Source organism: Orbicella franksi, chromosome 6, assembly GCF_964199315.1.
Source record: "Orbicella franksi chromosome 6, jaOrbFran1.1, whole genome shotgun sequence".
Lineage (NCBI taxonomy): Eukaryota > Metazoa > Cnidaria > Anthozoa > Scleractinia > Merulinidae > Orbicella > Orbicella franksi.
The window spans coordinates 3,510,379-3,527,337 of NC_138150.1; the positions used below are offsets into that span (position 1 = coordinate 3,510,379).

The 16,959-nt window shown below is 39.2% G+C and overlaps 2 protein-coding genes and 1 non-coding gene across 3 annotated transcripts; 2 read left to right on the plus strand and 1 right to left on the minus strand.

Annotated features, from left to right (window-relative positions):
* Positions 1-10,291, plus strand: LOC145490214 (putative inactive 1-aminocyclopropane-1-carboxylate synthase-like protein 2). Its single transcript, XM_081469334.1, has 15 exons — positions 1-555; positions 1,749-1,808; positions 2,403-2,473; positions 3,565-3,634; positions 4,320-4,386; positions 4,652-4,749; positions 4,855-4,932; positions 5,249-5,349; positions 6,393-6,482; positions 6,936-6,981; positions 7,456-7,569; positions 7,855-7,885; positions 8,572-8,714; positions 9,137-9,290; positions 9,948-10,291. The coding sequence occupies exons 1-15, from the start codon at positions 445-447 to the stop codon at positions 10,232-10,234; spliced, it is 1,521 nt and encodes a 506-aa protein (XP_081325460.1). The 5' UTR covers positions 1-444; the 3' UTR covers positions 10,235-10,291.
* On the minus strand, positions 3,855-3,927 carry Trnaa-agc (transfer RNA alanine (anticodon AGC)). The gene has a single exon. It is a non-coding gene; the product is annotated as a tRNA-Ala (tRNA).
* A 3,602-nt stretch (positions 10,292-13,893) lies between the features above and the next one.
* LOC145490827 (uncharacterized) lies at positions 13,894-14,792 on the plus strand. The gene is made up of 2 exons (XM_081469924.1): positions 13,894-14,017; positions 14,151-14,792. Exon 2 carries the CDS (start codon positions 14,178-14,180, stop codon positions 14,697-14,699), a length of 522 nt encoding a protein of 173 aa, XP_081326050.1. The 5' UTR covers positions 13,894-14,017; positions 14,151-14,177; the 3' UTR covers positions 14,700-14,792.
* The last annotated feature ends 2,167 nt before the right edge of the window (positions 14,793-16,959 follow it).

Consider the following 16,959-nt stretch of genomic DNA (forward strand, 5'->3'; position numbering starts at 1 on the left):
GTCATAGTGTTCAGCTTGATTACAATGCATTAACTTACTGGTTACAACGTCATAACAACTCCAGTAGTTATTGGGTTACAACGTGCGGAACGGGTGGGCGGGCTAGTCGGTCCTAGACTCTTACCCTGCCCGGCCCCAACTGGATATAACAGCCGTCTCTCTTCGAATAATCTGGCTCAAAATCACTTCAGTCGTAAAAATAAACATGTCGTCTCCTTCGTAACGTTTCGTAAGCGTTGCGTGATTTGCTGCTAAGGAGACTAAACATTTATCATATATGAAGTAACTAAAAAAGCCATCATATTACCGCTGGTCAGAGTGAGCGAGTGATCTTGAAAATTCTCTCGAAAGAAAATGGACGAATGAAATGCACTCCCTGAGGCGGAAAGCTTATTCAGAAACCGGTTTGAATGTGATAAGATTTATATTTCAATACTGAGAAAAATGTCTTTTATATCAGTCCGTGCAAGATCCATGCCGCAATATTTCAATCACGAGGCATCGTTTTCAGGGAAACATAAGGAAAATCCATTTCACAAAACAAAAAATCCACAGGTAGGAGTCAGAAGGCTTGTTATTGATAACTACGATATTATCATGTTAATAGCCTTTATATAGGTATTTATTTAGGTCAATTACAATGTTGCGCCTGTGTTCTCTCACATTTTCGTGGCCGGTGGGGTTAATTTAATTCTCGGATTCCCGGCGTTGATTTCATGGCCTCTTAGGTCGTGGAGGGCACCCGTCTAGTGGGGTAGGCAGGGTAGGCAGGGTTAGGGGAGGTCATGGTTCTGATCTGGGATAAGAGTTTACAATCACTGTTATTTTAGGCAATTAATAAAATGAAACTATGGCAAAGGCAAATGGCCTCTCGTGGTTACATTTGTGCATTTCCTAAAATGGTTAAAGGTTCAAGTTGAAAGAGGCTAGATCATTCAGTGCCAAAACTACTATGACCCATGGTCAGCCCCTTTAATTTTTGAATTTTAAGTTGACAGCACTGCCAACTGCAGAGATGCCAACCTAAAACAATCAAAACCCGGGAGACTGCCGATTTTACCTTTGTGACCCTAAAAAAAATGTTGTTCAAAAATTCAACCACAAAAATACTTCAAATATTCAAAACTGGTCTGCCAAAAATCAGCAAAAATATGTCTGAAAAATTTCTGTTATGCACTTTCCTTCTTATTGTCGAGGAGATTCGGTGAACCATCCAGGAGACTGGGATATTCATTCTGTATGCGGGAGACTCTCAGATAATTTGGCAGAGTTTGCATTGATGCACTGCACTATTCTATCCACAATCAACACTCTCAAAGTGGGCACCACTGTAATGAGGACATAGTTACAGAGCTGTCAGTAAGACCTGGGTCCTGTCAGAGCACTGGTGGTATTCTCTTGTGAATCGCCAGCTATAAATTGCTAGCGGTTAGTTCTCAGAATTTGGCCATCTAGAGGAAGTTGTTAGCTAATGGGCCTTCTTGATTTGCTCTCTAATTATTGCAACACTGGGGCAGACACCTAAGCACTGCAATTGGTTGATTGGTGCCGGTGGAATTTCACCTGCTGGTGAACAGCTAGACTTGGTTCCATCAGTTAACTGTGTTGGTCTAAGTAAGCTTAGATCTTGCATCTTATGTTGAAGGTCCATCAGTTTAAAATGACCATATTTGAATTTAACTGCCTTCAATTGCTTGTAGTTTTTTAAACATCACTGGTGATTAATATGGCTCTTTTTATCTTTTCAGGGGATTATCAACATGGCAACGAGTGAAAACACATTAGCATTTGATTTGCTGAAAGAGAAGGTTCAGTATTTGTGAAAAACAATATTATTAGCAGAATCTTGTTAATCTGGCCACAGTCATGCCAAAACAATCAGGCCGTGAATGGCCAGACCGTATATTGAGAGGTTCTTTAAATAAGAAAATGACTAACTTAACATTTGTTTGGTCCAGAATAAAATAAAAAATGGCTGTACATAATATCATGATGTGATGGCATGTATTGTGCATAATATTAACAGGTTGGCAATAAATCATCTTTATTTGTTGAATTTTTGTATAGTCAAGGGTTAATTTATTTTATATCCATGCCATAAAATTTGGCTTAGCCCTGATTTCTATAAACAGATTCTTAGGTACTGCTCTCTGTACATAGTTAAATAGTTAATAGTTCTGGATCTGGGAATTTCTTTTCCCTCAAGACAATTGCCCAAATGGTGATCATTTAAAAATTCTTTCTAGTCACCTGTGTGATGGAGCATATATTGAGGGCATCAAGAAATTTTAATTTGAAAAAGCCAAAAAATGATTAAAAATTACATTCCACTGTTATGATAATCCTCACATCTACATTGTACTTACTGGTGTAATACTCTAAAATGAGACCGTCTTTTACAGTTTGAAGAAAAAGAGTCACATGCCATACTTCAAGAACACACGCAATATGCTCCTTGTGAGGGATTAGACAGGTAAATATTGAATTAAGAACAACACAAATTGGACATTGCAGATAACTGGTCATAATAAAGTAATAAAGTAGTTTATTAAAACTCTCTTGCAGTAAAACAACTGAATTAACGAGTACATTTTACAATCTTAAATTATCTAAAGTACAGTAATTTACAAATATAACAGTGTTACTATCAATTGAGTCACAAAAAATATTTAAATGTAAAAAAGTCCTCTACTCTCTTTGTCGTGCAGGCCTGCATGTTTACAAGTATTGATAAACCGTGTATACGTGCCAAGATGGCCGCCACGACTTTTAGCTCTCCGTGTTTACACCCAATTTAGTTCCTTGGGGTAAAGGTAGTAACTCACAACAATTTTCACGCACAACAATTTTCTCTGTTGTTTGGGTAGTGAGAGGGGCGGATACTGGTTTAGCTAAGATAGTGTAATGATCCGATGATCCGACCTTTGGAAGCTGTGATAGAACAAATAGCTTGGGTCTGTTAGTAAAAATCCAGTCCAATGTGCCAGTAATTTTACTGGCACATTTTAATTTTAATATTTTAATAATAACATTATATTTGTCTCAGTTTCCTGATACATGTAAGTTGAATCAAAGATGCTATATACTGTCTAAAAGAGGGCTTTCGAAGCTGACTTCTTACTTGAAGGCTTTTCTTGCTGTATTTATTCAGTTCTAGTTTGAAAAATTGGAATCCTTGATTAGAGAGTACTAGCATTTTTGGAACTTTCAAGAAGATCTTGTCTCTTAGATATAATAAAAAAGCAAGCAGCTGTCTGAGAAATAGGTATTATTAGGGTCCATTAATAGTGTCTGGGACCATATTAATTTATAATTATTAATATTATTATTATTTAAAATATTTGTTAATATTTAAATATTTAAGGTACAGATACCCAATAACTCATAAAATGCTGTCAGAGTCACCAGCTAACCCTTACATAATAAACTTGTATGACTTTTAAAAACTATGTTTACTAATAACTTAATTCAGTCAAGGTTATTTAATTATTGTTACAAATATCAAACTTGTAATAATTGTCAATCATTTTGTGTAATGATATTTTCTTTTTATTTCCTTTTTAGTTTTAGGGAAACAATTACTGATTTTCTCAATTACTATATGAAGCCAGTAGAGCCTATGATTCCAGAAAATGTACGTAATTCACCAGTGTTTTCATCCAGAGAGCAACTTGCTCTCTGCTTTTCTTTTTTGCAAGAGCTTGAGCTAAATTAGAGCTGCTTGTTTTGTTGAAGAGGCTTGAGCTAAATTAGAGGATAACATCTCTCTGATTTGACACAGAAATCAGGTTGATCATCATAGTTATTCACACAACTTTAAGAGCAGTTGTGAAAGTAAAGGCTGAAAAGAATTCAGGCTTGAACGAGATTCGAACCCACAACCTCTGCGATGCTGGTGCAGTGCTCTACCAACTGAGCTATCAAGCCAACTGCCAACAGGCTTTAATTTTACAACTGCTTTTGAATGTTGTACATGTGTAACTGCAATGATCAGTCATGTCTGAATCATGCATGTCTTTCTCTGCAGTTTAAATATATGATCATTCCTATATTCACTTGCATAGAAATAGTGTACAAGTTTAATTAGTCTTTTCCTGTTATGCAAACTTAATTAGTGCCAGCAACAGAAAAAGTAAAAAAGTAATGGCTTGGTAGATTCAAGGTGTAGCTTTTTTTTTAGCTGGTACTAGAGCACTTGTAAAAATTCTCCACAAACCTGAGCAGAGAGCTAGTTGCTCTCTTTTTTTATTATTATTTTTTACAAAGGAGGCTTGAGCTAAATTTGAAGATTAAAGCATTTCTCTAATTTCTACTTTCAGCTGATTGTGTCCAATGGATGTACATCTTTAATTGATACTTTGGCATATACACTTGCCGATGAAGGGGGTATGTACAAGACTAGTCTGCAGTTTTAAATGAATACTTTAAACAGTAGTTCTGGGATTGCCGGAAGATAGCCATGGAGTTCTTACGGATCGTGTGTTTTAGCACATATATTAAACAGACCTTTCTTTACATCCTCAGATTTAAGCACACAGATTCTGCAACTCTTATCACAACCTTTCCACCTAGTGTAGCTGTATTCATTCAACTGCTTCAGTGATGATATAATTTTGTTTCTTATTTTGTTTGTGCCATAATGATGCTACAGAGGGTCTGTTGGTTCCCTCTCCTTTTTATGGATCATTTTTGTTGGACCTGCGAATCAGATGCGGAGTGGTGCCATTTCCAGTGGAACTCTCTAGTAAGGTAATAGCATTATACTTGGATTTCTTCTTGCCTAGTTTGTTCCTCGCAGACAAAAATAATTTACCTAATGAAATTAAGTTCAGACGTGTGTTATTTTTGTCGTAGCCTGGTCCAGGGGAAACACAACCATTCGAACTGTCTGTCCCAAGGCTGGAATCTGCTTTAAAGAAGGCAACAGAACAGGTGTAGAATGCTTTGTTAATGTTTGTTGTCACCATGAATTTATTTGTTATTATTGTTTTACTCATGTCTGATCAATGAATAATTAGTGTGCATTTTCAACAAACATTTAAGCATTGTTCCATAGCAAATTTTGTTCCAAAAGCGACCTATATTCATGACACCTCCATGTAGTTCAAAACCATACCACTTCAGACGGTGTTTCAATAATAGATGTACAGTGGTTTCAGTAATGGTCTTGATCAACAACACAGAAAAAGAAAGAAAACTCTACACACTGCATGCTTCATTGATAATTGTTTATTTTTTAACACATCAGGGAGTTAAAATCCGTGGTTTGTTATTGTGTAACCCTAACAACCCATTAGGAATCATCTATTCTGAAGATGTCTTGCAAGGATGCCTGCAATTTGCTGCAAGGTAAGAATTATACTATACGTTTCCTGAGGCTAAGCACATGATCTAAATCAAGACCTAAATTGAAATTGTCGAAAATGTGTTTTTACATGCATGTCAGGTAGGTGGGCTCCCCAAATGATAAAACAAGATCTGTTCTTAAAATTCATTTATGGACTTCTAGTTATTGATCAGTATGTAACAGGGAAGGGGATGTAAAGTGTTGTGTAGTACTCGTATTGATAAAAATTAAAATGTAATATGTTAATGGACGTGGGACAAAATTGAATTGAATCCTCCGATCATCACACTTATTACTTCTTAACCCCACGAATTTTCACCTGAAGACATATGGTTCTCGAGCTTTTGCTGTTTCCGCTCCTGAACTCTGGAACAGTCTACCTGTTTCTATCCGCTCATGTGACAATCTAAGTTCTTTTAAATCTAAACTCAAAACTCAGCTTTTTAAGAAAACTTATTATTCTTAGCGATTTTTACTTTCTATTACTTTCTTAAATGCACATTTTTAATTATTAAGATTAGTACAGCTCATTTTGGCGAATTGTACAGCGCCTAGAGCAGGCATGGATAGGCGCTATATAAATATTTATTTATTATTATTTATTATTACTCCTAATTACCGAGACTCTCAGGCATGGTGAAGTGACACCCATCTCACAAAATTATTCTTCTGGGGTGCTCTCCATTGGACCAAAAAATCTGGTTTGCAGATTGAAATTTGAAATTTCCAGTGACGAATGGAACAGCATTTTCCAAAATTTTGGGAAAATACGACAACCTCACAAAGTACATGCGTACCCAAATTTTCGGAAATTTGTCACCAGGAATTTCTGTTCCATTTGATTTTCGTCCTGGAATTTTCAGTTGAATGGTTCAAATTTTAGAAATTTGGAAATTTTCGGATTTTCCAGAACATTTTTTAAGAATGTTATGAATTTTGCTACCGTTTTGAGATTTCCGAAATTTTTGGTTGAATGGAAAGTACCCATGATCAAAGATTTCCCCGTTGTACGTTCATTTGCCTTTGTTTTTCCCTGTTGTTGTAGGCATTCTTTACATGTGATCGTGGATGAGATCTACATGTTATGTGTCTTCAAAGAGGGCTCCTCTGTCACCAATGTGCTTGCCTTAAAAGAGTAAGTCTGTTTCACTGCCTGTATTCATGTGTACCTTCTGGTAAAATGTTCCCCGCATAGCGACCGAGACTGCTAAATGGATTGTACGTTGTAGCATGCAGGTAATCTGGCAATGAATCATTTAACATGCCCTCTTTTCAGAAGCGCACTTTGTCTTTTACTAGTAGATCAATTTTTAATTTACTTTACCATTTTTGACCATAGCTGTTTGTCACGATTGCTTTGCCTTTTATAAAGCTTTAATTGAAAACTAAGAGGTCAAATAAAGAACGAGCTAGGGTCAGAAAATCTACAGATTTACTCATGTAATGATAATTTCTATTTTTGTTTTCACTTTGATTTTTACTTGCTACCGGAGTGTAGAATTATTTCCTTTTTTACTAATCCTTCAGAGTCTTGCATGCTAAATGTCATTGTATGACATTACATTTCCTTTCATTTCTTTTTATTTAGCATTCCAAACAAGGACATGATCCATGTAATCTGGGGCTTCAGTAAGGTACGGCAATGCACGGTTCACAGTAATTTGTAATTTTTCTGTAATTTAGGTCTCGTCCACACTACTCGAAGAAATTTGAAAACGTAGCTTAATTTCTACGTTTAGACCTACCGTCGACACTAATCCGCCATAGTGTGGACGGAAAACATTTGGTGCGTTTTGGCGCAGGGTTACGTGAAGGGACATTCGACTTTGCGCCTGCACTCGCCTCGCGCAGCGGCTTTTTATAAAGAACGTTTCGAACCTCTGCAGAAGAGAGGGGAGGCCGAGGTTTGCCTGCAGAACAAGAAAATACCTGATGTTCTGGTATTTTTACCGTCGAGCGCTTTACTGTGTCCTTCACGATTCCTAGGCAATCGCTTATACATTCATCATCTGCTCTCTACATCACAAAACCTCCCCTTACTACACCTGTAAAGTGATAGTATCTCCTTTCGCATGCCCATCCTTCTTGCATGTTGTTCTTTGTCGTAGGATTTTGGTGTTTCTGGCTTTCGATGCGGTGTTCTTTACACGTGGAACAAAGATGTGTTCAATGTCATCTCATCAGGGTATTCACGATTCCATGACGTGCCGACACCAGCTCAGGTAGGTGAACATTCCTTTTGGGGTGACCTGTTCAGGATCAATGATCCGAGACTGCTGGGATCATGGTGCATCAAAGGGACCGACTAACCAACCCTGGAAAAATACCGAAAATGTAAATGAAACAACCAGGAGAAAGGATTATCAAAAAGAAAATTCTAGAGATCTTCGTCTGGGGTAAATCCTTTGTTATGTTCACACGAGCCCCGCCAAGCTCTTGCTCTGAACTACCTGGTAGCCTTAGTAGTAATTGTCTCTCTAATTCTCGAATACAATTTTTCCCTTTAGATTCTCTTGGGAAATCTCATCAAAGATAAAGGTTAGTACGCTGCGAGACGACAACCTCATGTCTTCCGTAACGTCGAGCAAGACTCTAGAAATGGCCCCCTGTTTTGCGTCAGTTTTTTCCCGTTTTAGCATTATTTTTTGCTTCTTGTTCGGGAGTTAGTGAGCGAGTACCCAGGGGGAGGTTCTGCAGTCTAAAGGTCAGTGCTATTCCTTTCTATAGAACAACATGATTTTGTAAACCGTTGAGTGAAAGGAAACCAACCACTCGGTTAAAAGTATCACTCGCTGACCCAGAAAACAGAGACAACTGATTTTACCATCTTTGACATCACATGTGGTGGAGTGAATGTCTCTGAATCTGGCCTGAAACCTGTCTTCTCCATTTCGGGGCATTGGCCACCAACAAAACTCCTCCAATCTTCTCTGACCCTCGCCAGGCGTTCCATCTGCATCCAGCAGTGTCAGCAGTAGCCCTTCGACTTGATAGTGCGTTCTGTATCCTTCCTCCAGCTGTTACCCAGTCTCCCTCTCGCTGTTACCCAGTCTCCCTCTCGCTGTTACCCAGTCTCCCTCTCCGTCTGTTACCCTGCGGACTCAACCAAAGGCTTGCCTGGCAATGCAGTCAGTTGCAATTATTTAACTTAAGATGCTATCAAACGTCCTTTCGGCTTGGTACAAGACTGAAGAGATTAACGTGTGTTTTTCTTTTTCTTGCAGAGTGGCTAGACAATACTTTTATTCCAGCCAATCAAAAGCGGCTTCGAAACGCTCACAAGATGGCCTGTGATGCTCTTCAAGAAGTCGGTATTTCAGTCCTTCCCGGGGAATGTGGCCTTTTCATCTGGGTTGACTTCAGAGAGGTAGACGGTGACTTATTTTACTTGTATCCACTGCATGTACTCGTGTAATGTCATGTAATTAAACCGAATGACCGAGCGTAGCGTGACAGGTCCGGATAGACGCAGAGGCAGAGACTGTGCCCACCTGCAAACCATCGTAATAGAGCAGCTTCTAATAAATATTGAAAAACAAGAAAAAGTTGATGAGCTTGGCTAGCGAATCTCGACAAATTTAAGAAAAAACCTGACCAGAAGTCGCAGCCAAAACGCGCAACCAACCTCAAGCGCCGGAAAATATGTCGTGTAACCGGTGTCAGATAAGCGCGGGAAAACAGAACTGTTTTTCGTAATGCTGATTGGTTAATAAAACAGCATATTTCCTGTGATTGATTACGAGTGTCACAATGATCAGTTACTATTATATTGCCTTTGCTTTCTTTTAGCTCGTCCCAACGTGCACGTTTGACGAAGAAATGCAGCTGTTTGAAAGCATGATGGCTAATGGCGTGTTCATATTTCCTGGGTCGTACTTTTGCTGTCCAGAGCCCGGCTGGTTTAGAATTATATTTGCCATGGAAACAGACGTTCTTCAGATAGGTAACTAAGTCATTAGTAGAGTTGTTTTCCCTTGAGTTTTGTAAACAAAACCAAAGTGATTGTATTGGCCAATCGTAAAAAAACATAAGCGACACAATGGACCAATGAGAACTCGAATATACGTTAACGGCGCAGAGCGCGGGAAAATGCGGGCGGGCAACTCACGATTGGTTTTGTACTGTTATTTGATTGGTTCAGTAAGTTTTTAAAAAACCAATTACAGGGCGCAGTACGGTTGAGTGAAATAAACAGCTAAACAAGTATACGGATCACTGTAAATTGGACAGGAAAACAGTAAAAAGTAACTTAAAACACCTGGAATGTATTAGTAAATGTTACCGTATTAGAATTCGCTCGCCTCCCACCAATGTGTCTCGGGCTCGATTCCAGCCCGGTGCCATGTGGCTTGAGTTTGTGATTGGTTCTCGCCTTGCTCCGAGGGTATTCGACCAGGATAGAGAACCGGCATGAAAACCAGCTGCTAAATTAAAGCTGACGTGGCTTCCTCTCTGAATATAAGTATACTGCAATTTTTATGCCACGAAGCTTACGCCATGACTCGTTTTGTGGTATGTCGTCACGACTTGCGATTGAAACTCGTACACAATCTTCACGGAATTGAACTCTACATTTTTTTTTTTTTTTTTTTTTTTTCAGGGCTAGAAAGAATTCAGGAAACTGTCAAACAAGTCCGTGCCGATATTGCAGCCAAGCCGAAGGGAAGAGGGACTACAACGGATCGTACAGGCGAGAAGCTTGCCCAGATTGAAGTCGGTGCTGGCAATGCACAAAAAGCTGGAGACGAAAATCTTGAAGACTTAGTTCGCACTCTACACCGGCAGATTCAGGACAGTGACTGGCTAAAGGAAAATACTGCTGAAAAATGGATGGCAGATAATCCTGAACTAGCTAAGGAATTTTTTAAGCAAGACACCGAGAAATAATAATGATTGTAATTATATTTTCATACAAGAGTATAACAAAACCGGTTTTCTATTCAATTGTGTAGCCAACTTGAATTCTCAAGGAAGGAGCGAGTGTTCTTTCTTCCAATTGTAGATCATGTAGGAGATTTTCAGCCTTCCCTAAATGTTCTATCAGTTGTTGATTCAAGTATTGATGAATGAAACCGAAAGGTCAGAATCAAAGTTCTCTTTACTTTTATCACATATTTTATATAACTTTACCTAAGAGAGTTTGAGTCTTGGGTCAAATTGTTTTCTCGAGATGATCAATTCTGTCGCTCTTATCTTTGTTTCAAAACGGTCAAAGAGAAGTTTAGTTATTGGGCGTGAATTAAAGGATTTCATTAAGTTGTCAAGAAAGAAGGACTTGCATATCGTAAAGTAAAAAAAAAGTCCAAAGGTCAGTCTTGAAAAATAGGGAATAAATCAAAATCTCGATAGAAGCGATCCTCGCCACAGGAAGCTCTCACGTCGGTTTACAAAATGATAAAAAATAAACTACCCAATTGTGACAGCCATTTTGAATTTTATCGCGGAACCAAGAATTTTTCGAACAGCTGACCGTGTATTTAAAATTCAAAATGGTCGCCACGAGCTTGATCGATAAAGTTTTTCTGATCGGATGTAAGGGTACAGGACGCTCAAGCAAGACTTTGCTAGATCCATCATTAAAACAGCGGCCCTTGGTTAACATTTGGGGATTACAATGCACTGTCACTCTCTGATGTCAGATTTTGATTTGCAACCCGCTCGGACGCTTGGCGTGAAACAGCTGTATTGACCTCGTAGTAGCCAATGAGTGTGCGTACTGTTGGATCGAGAAAAATTTACGGCCGAGTATAAACGAAAGCCCCCACTTGGCGCGAAAATATATAGAGGATATTACACGGTGGCGAGAAGATATGAATTTTATGTTCGTGTTCTTGCCACGAGAACATAAAATTCATATCTTCGAGCCAACGTGTAATGTTCTTTTTATTATAAGGAGAAACCAATTCAACAAAAGCAAAAGGCGGGAATCGTGAAGTCATTGAACGATACGACACTCACAAAGGTGACATACGGAAAATACGCCACTCGGGTCCCGGATGAAGTGGCGTGTGGAATCTACGAGTGGTTTAGTTCCCAGTAAAACACTCTTCTCCATATAATAAGATCGAATATTTGTCCGTGGAAATTATCTGTTTCGAGAATTCGAAGCGAACAGTTTTCCCAGAGCGTCAGGGTAACTAAAATTCAAGTCTTTGTCGTGCGTCTTAATAGATTTTCACAGAATTCTTGTGTTGACTTCAGCGTGAATAAGCAACCATCAAAAGTACGTAGGTGTTGCATCGATCGACTAAGTAAGTAAGACGAAAAATCAAAGCCAAAGCTCTTTTCGTACGACTGAACATTAATATTGCGACTTCTCTGTAGGCGACACATCTCCATAAGCAAATATACCGTACAGAAACAGCACTTAAATAGATCTGTCCAAAGTATAACTTGATTTGATATAACTTAATATAAACATGAATTTAAGCTAGTAATTATTGATTCTTCACTGCATAGTTTATTGTAAGTAAATGGATGTTAAGTAGATAATTACTAGATTGTAAATAATAGAGCTGGGTGAAATAAAAATAATATAATATATAATATAATGCGATGACTGATGCCACTTACATTCATATTATAATAATAGTAGTAAAACACTAATACCTGATTTTGCCAAATTGAATTAGATTAATTTAACTTTAGCATTCTTCGGCTTTCCATTGCAAAGATAGCGCTCACTTCAATTTTTGAATTTCAGTTTCAGAGCCCCAGGAACGGTATTTTAGGTATTCTAGCAGAACTTTTGCACTATTATAGATGCTGTCATTACAATACTATATTCAAGTGAAAATAGACAAAAGCATGACAAAAAGCTGACGCTGCCTCCGTGGAAGCTTCAATAAGGTAATATTTTGAGTGCCCACCCACCCCCCACCCCCCCCCCTTACCCCACTGTATTTTGCAGCCGGCTCTCCCTTTTGAGCCATATTTTTTGGCATGCCTCCCCCTAAATCCCACCAGCCTCCCTACCTTTTCAGGTAAAAACTGAACGGTCCCTAGGGTAGCAGAAGTCGAAAGCTAGCTTTTTCTTTTTCCCTCCACACTGAGATGGACCTTAGGTAGCTATGAAACGTGATACAATTTTTTTTACATAACAACACCAGTCACGGAAAATAAACAATGGACTGCTGTGTGTTGATCTATTTTGATTAAACAAACGTAGACAAAAGCCAAATAATTGAAGAATACGTTTTCTTTCTGAAAGACTCCTTAGAAGAGACGATTTCTATGTGAAATTTAGCTCCTCTTCCGCTCTTTTCCTCTGGTATTTACCTCGTTTCACGCGGGATCAGTCACCCCTGGCGGGGGCGCCATCAAGGGCAAAAAAAAACCACCTTCCCTCCCTCCCTAAAAGTTTGTTGCACGTCGAAGAGCGACAAATCTAAATTTTCTCTTCCTCGCCTCTCTGTCAATGCTTGCGTACAGTGCAAACATTGGATACCAACTTGGACGACGTACTTTATTTTGGAATTTATGGATTTGGGAATAAACAGTTATTATGATTATTATTATTATAAATATCATTTCAATGACGGGATCATTCCGGGAGCCATCTATACAAAAGTCAGAGCATGAAAAGAAGCTAAGTGACAAACTACGCTTGCATATTTGTTTCCAGCTGTTCGTCAATAAAAAAGGCTTAATATTTTTAATGTTACTTCATGTCCGCGCTGCCCGCAACTCTGCGCTTCCCACTGCTGGTACATTTCTCCCAGTATAAAAGGTGTCTTGCCGTGATCGTGTATTTGCGCGTGATCCTGTTTGCCCCTAGCATTAAAAATGTCTGAATTTATGGCTCAACTGATCTGCTGCATTCAAGCGTTTTTATAGTTACCACTACCTGTTACTTTAATGAGGGTAATTCTATTTTCAGTCGAACTATCAGTGTCACAAGTGACAGAAAAGCACAATTCTATTATTGCTTGCATGGGTTAACCCGAAACTCAATTCTCTCTCCCCGATAATTTAACTGAATCAGTTGCAATATTTGCGCAAATTCTGAACATCGTGAAAAAGAAAAAAACGCCTGAGTGTAGTTCTGTTCTAACCTCTGGCTTCCTGTCAGTTCTCATAACATCAAGCCAGAAGCCCTCTTTTAGCAGATTCTAACAAAAGCAAATATTTCGGCAGGAGTAACAATAAAGTTGTTAAGAGCTTTCAGTGACAGAAAACACCACAGTATGTAAATTCTGTTGAACCAAATGAAGTTCCGTGAGCGAGTTTCCATGTCTCAATCGTATTATTGTAAGAGACTGATCATGAAACTGGTGAACGGAAAACATTTGGCTACCAAAGGTAATATGTATCTCTCTGTGATTATCAAAAGAGTATAAGGGCGCACTATGGAGCCTTCGTCAAAGTGAAATTCAGTCGAATTGAATCAGTCATTATCACCCCTTTCTGTTGACTTTTTGTCTCAGACTGAAAAAATTGTCATGTCATGGTAAATTTAGCAACGGTAATGTCACCACACCAAGGAAGTCATTTTACAAACGAGAAAATTCGAGTTGGTCATTACTGATGCAATGTTCTTGAAAATCATCAATTCGCATCTCACTTTCTCGTTCCCGTCTACCGCTCACCGACGAGGAGCAATTCGACCTGTTCAGCCTTCAAATCCACATTCAACCAGTTGGTGTTTTTTCCTCATTTTCTGACAAAAAGGTAAGAGTTTCGACAGATTCGTCGGCCGCCAACGACACTCAACTGTTTGCAAAATATTAATCAGGATTAGTAACAGTTAAATTTACTTCGCTTTATAGTTTGTGTCTGCCTTACAATTTTCTTCTTATCTCAGATCCAAACCAAGTTATCGACCGTGATCATGTCGTTCAAGTTCCTTGTCATCTCCATGATGGCCACCGCGCTGTTGTTAGACGAAGCCTCAGGAAATACCTGTCCTCGCTGGGTGAAGCTCAACAAGTCTCCAGTTTGCTTCGGAGCTCAGGGGAACCAGTACGGTCGTTTTTCCTACAATCGGAATGTCTTCGTGAGCCAGTTCATGCTCGTGCATCGCTCGGGAACAGTAACGTGTAATAAAAGGGCTAAAGGCCACTACAGCTACTGGGGATGTACTCCAAATAGTACTGGCCTTGCTGTTGTCCTAACTGACGATCAAAACAGAATCCTTGCCCCAGCTGCCTCAACAGTCAACAAGGGCGGTGGGTATAATCTTGCAGGTTACACCTCGTCTTCGTCTGCTCTCGTGTTCTGTGCTCCCAAGAAGCCTCACTGTATCTTCGCTAACAGCGAGCTGCGCCTGTGGTATGGAGAGGATTTAAAGGGTCACGGAGAGAGCGACAACGCCGGGAAAGCGTGTGCAGATGTGTATGGTCTTTTGGCTTAAACCACTCTGTGCTCATGCACCATTTCTTGAAACCTCGAAAATAATTTTTTTTAGGAAAGGTTGTAGCAACTTGAATGAAGGCAATAAAGTAACTCAGAGGTGAAGACAACTGTGTTAGTTGAGTACCTTACTCGAAACAATGAAATACATATTTTAGTTCTTATTCAAATCCAGTGTTTTAGACGCATTTTGGCGGCCAGAAATGACAGACACAGCGGAGTCGATCAATCATAATTCACGGCAGACTAAATTGATATTAAAACAGTTATGTAAAGGGAGAGTAAACATTCATCATATACTTATATAAACTTATATAAACATACTAATTAATGACGTTTTCGACGATTTTCTGAAAATTTGCGACTATTTTCCGAAGATTTCCGAAGATTCTCCGAAAGGTGGCTGAAGACCTCACGGACGTTTCCGATCATTATCCGAAAATGGCCGAAAATTACCGAGGATGTTCAAAGGTAACTTATTAAGATTCAAAATACACCAACAAGGGAGGGGGGAGCTTGACGACTTTCCCATAATGCAGCGCGTCGAAGTTTGCGCGAGTCCTCTCAGATGATACACCAACAAATTTAAGTAGAGTTGACGAGTCAAACATGATATCAAACATTACGTCGATATCATTACAGTGAAATCGTCGTAATTTGACACGTGCTCAATTACGGCTTTTCTCAGACCTGGGAATCATTGTACATCAATTAACGCAGTTGATGTAATCAATGGTAAAGCAGGAAAAGGAAAGAGGATTAAAGGGTGATCAAACTGCAGCGAAAAAGGAGCAAAGAAGAGCAAAGAAGTAAGAACAAGGCAGAAAAATTGCCCACAGTTTTGACTATGCACATGCTATAAGATGGCAGCATCGCAATTGAAGACGATAAGCAATCAAAAACGCTTTGACTGGATCGAAAATATAACGTTTTTCGTCAGAGTTTTAGGTTGTGCTGAAATGTCGATGTCAGCAAAGTCCCCCTGTTCCTTCCCCTCCCCTTCCGACCCAATCAAGTATCCTATCGAACGGCGCATTGTCTGACTCTCTTGATTAACGAACGACTACTTCCTTCTGCTTTTGTCATTGTCTTCCACTCCCTCTGGTGACTCGAGCCGACCTGCACCGTGTACAAGGGTCTTCATGATTGGCCAAACGAAGCAATAGGTATACAACACAAACAATGCCCCTTGCTCTAAAAACAAAAGAGTTACAGATTAATATTAACAAGAACAAATCAAAATAGAAGTTTTAAAGAGGTGCAGGTCATCTGAGTGACTCAGGATGTTATCTTTGTTCTATGCTCATTATCAAATTACCATTCGTAATTTTCGCTTGACTATTGATTACAAAACTAAATTTAAGCAATAGAGCACTGTTTCCGTGTTTGCATAGCCTCATCTAAACACGAAGAGGGATTGGACAATTCGAGACATTTATGCACACCCAAAACGCAGTCGAGGGTTTGCATAACTTTCGAGAATTCGCCCAACCCCCTCTAGTGTTTATATAAGGCTAAACACTAAAATATACACACACGAATCTATAGGATCGCTACTTTCGGGGGCCGCTACGTTCGGGATTTTGAGTTATGTGAGATATGCCGAGAAGGCGAAGCAAATATTTAACAATATTCCTTGAGCCTGTGGCGAATAACTGTTTTAGTACAATAACGTAATAGGAAGCGCACAATAGCGGAAGAACTAAATAACTAAATAAATCGACTTGTGTTTGTTGTTGTTGTTGTTGTTGTTGTTGTTGCTGTTGCTGTTGTTGTTATTTTTTGTTGTTGGTTTTTCCTAAACAAAAAGCCAAATAATTTATGAGTACGTTTTCCCGAAAGATTCCATAGAAAAGTCAGTTTCAATTCAGAAATTTGGCTCATTCTACACTCTTTTCCTCTGGTATTTCCCTCGTTTTACGTGCTGCCACTTGTCCCCGGGCGAAACGCGCCATCTAGGGTAAAAGCTGGTTTTCACTAGCGACGGAGTCGGAGTCGTAGTCGGAGTCGTAAGAGAGCTTACGACCTAGTGAAAACGGAAAATCGGAGTCGTGAGCGGAGTCATAAGCTCGACGGCATCGAAGTCGGAAGAATCAGAACATTTCCATTTCTTACGACTCCGTTTACGACTCCGTCGCTAATGATCTAGTGAAAACTAGATTGTCGGAGTCGGAAGCAGAAGCGGAAGAATAAACCAAACACAAGGCCCGGAATCGAGCATTGTGATTGTATGGTTTAATCTTACGCTTCTGGTTCCGACT

What these genes read in the sequence shown, in the direction of transcription:
- LOC145490214 (XM_081469334.1), top strand. Translation starts at nt 445, where the DNA reads ATGTCTTTTATATCAGTCCGTGCAAGATCCATGCCGCAATATTTCAAT. An exon ending in CCTTGTGAGGGATTAGACAG is followed by an intron (nt 2,474 to 3,564) that starts GTAAATATTGAA and finishes TTTCCTTTTTAG; the next exon opens with TTTTAGGGAAACAATTACTG. An exon ending in TGCCTGCAATTTGCTGCAAG is followed by an intron (nt 5,350 to 6,392) that starts GTAAGAATTATA and finishes CTGTTGTTGTAG; the next exon opens with GCATTCTTTACATGTGATCG.
- LOC145490827 (XM_081469924.1), top strand. Translation starts at nt 14,178, where the DNA reads ATGTCGTTCAAGTTCCTTGTCATCTCCATGATGGCCACCGCGCTGTTG.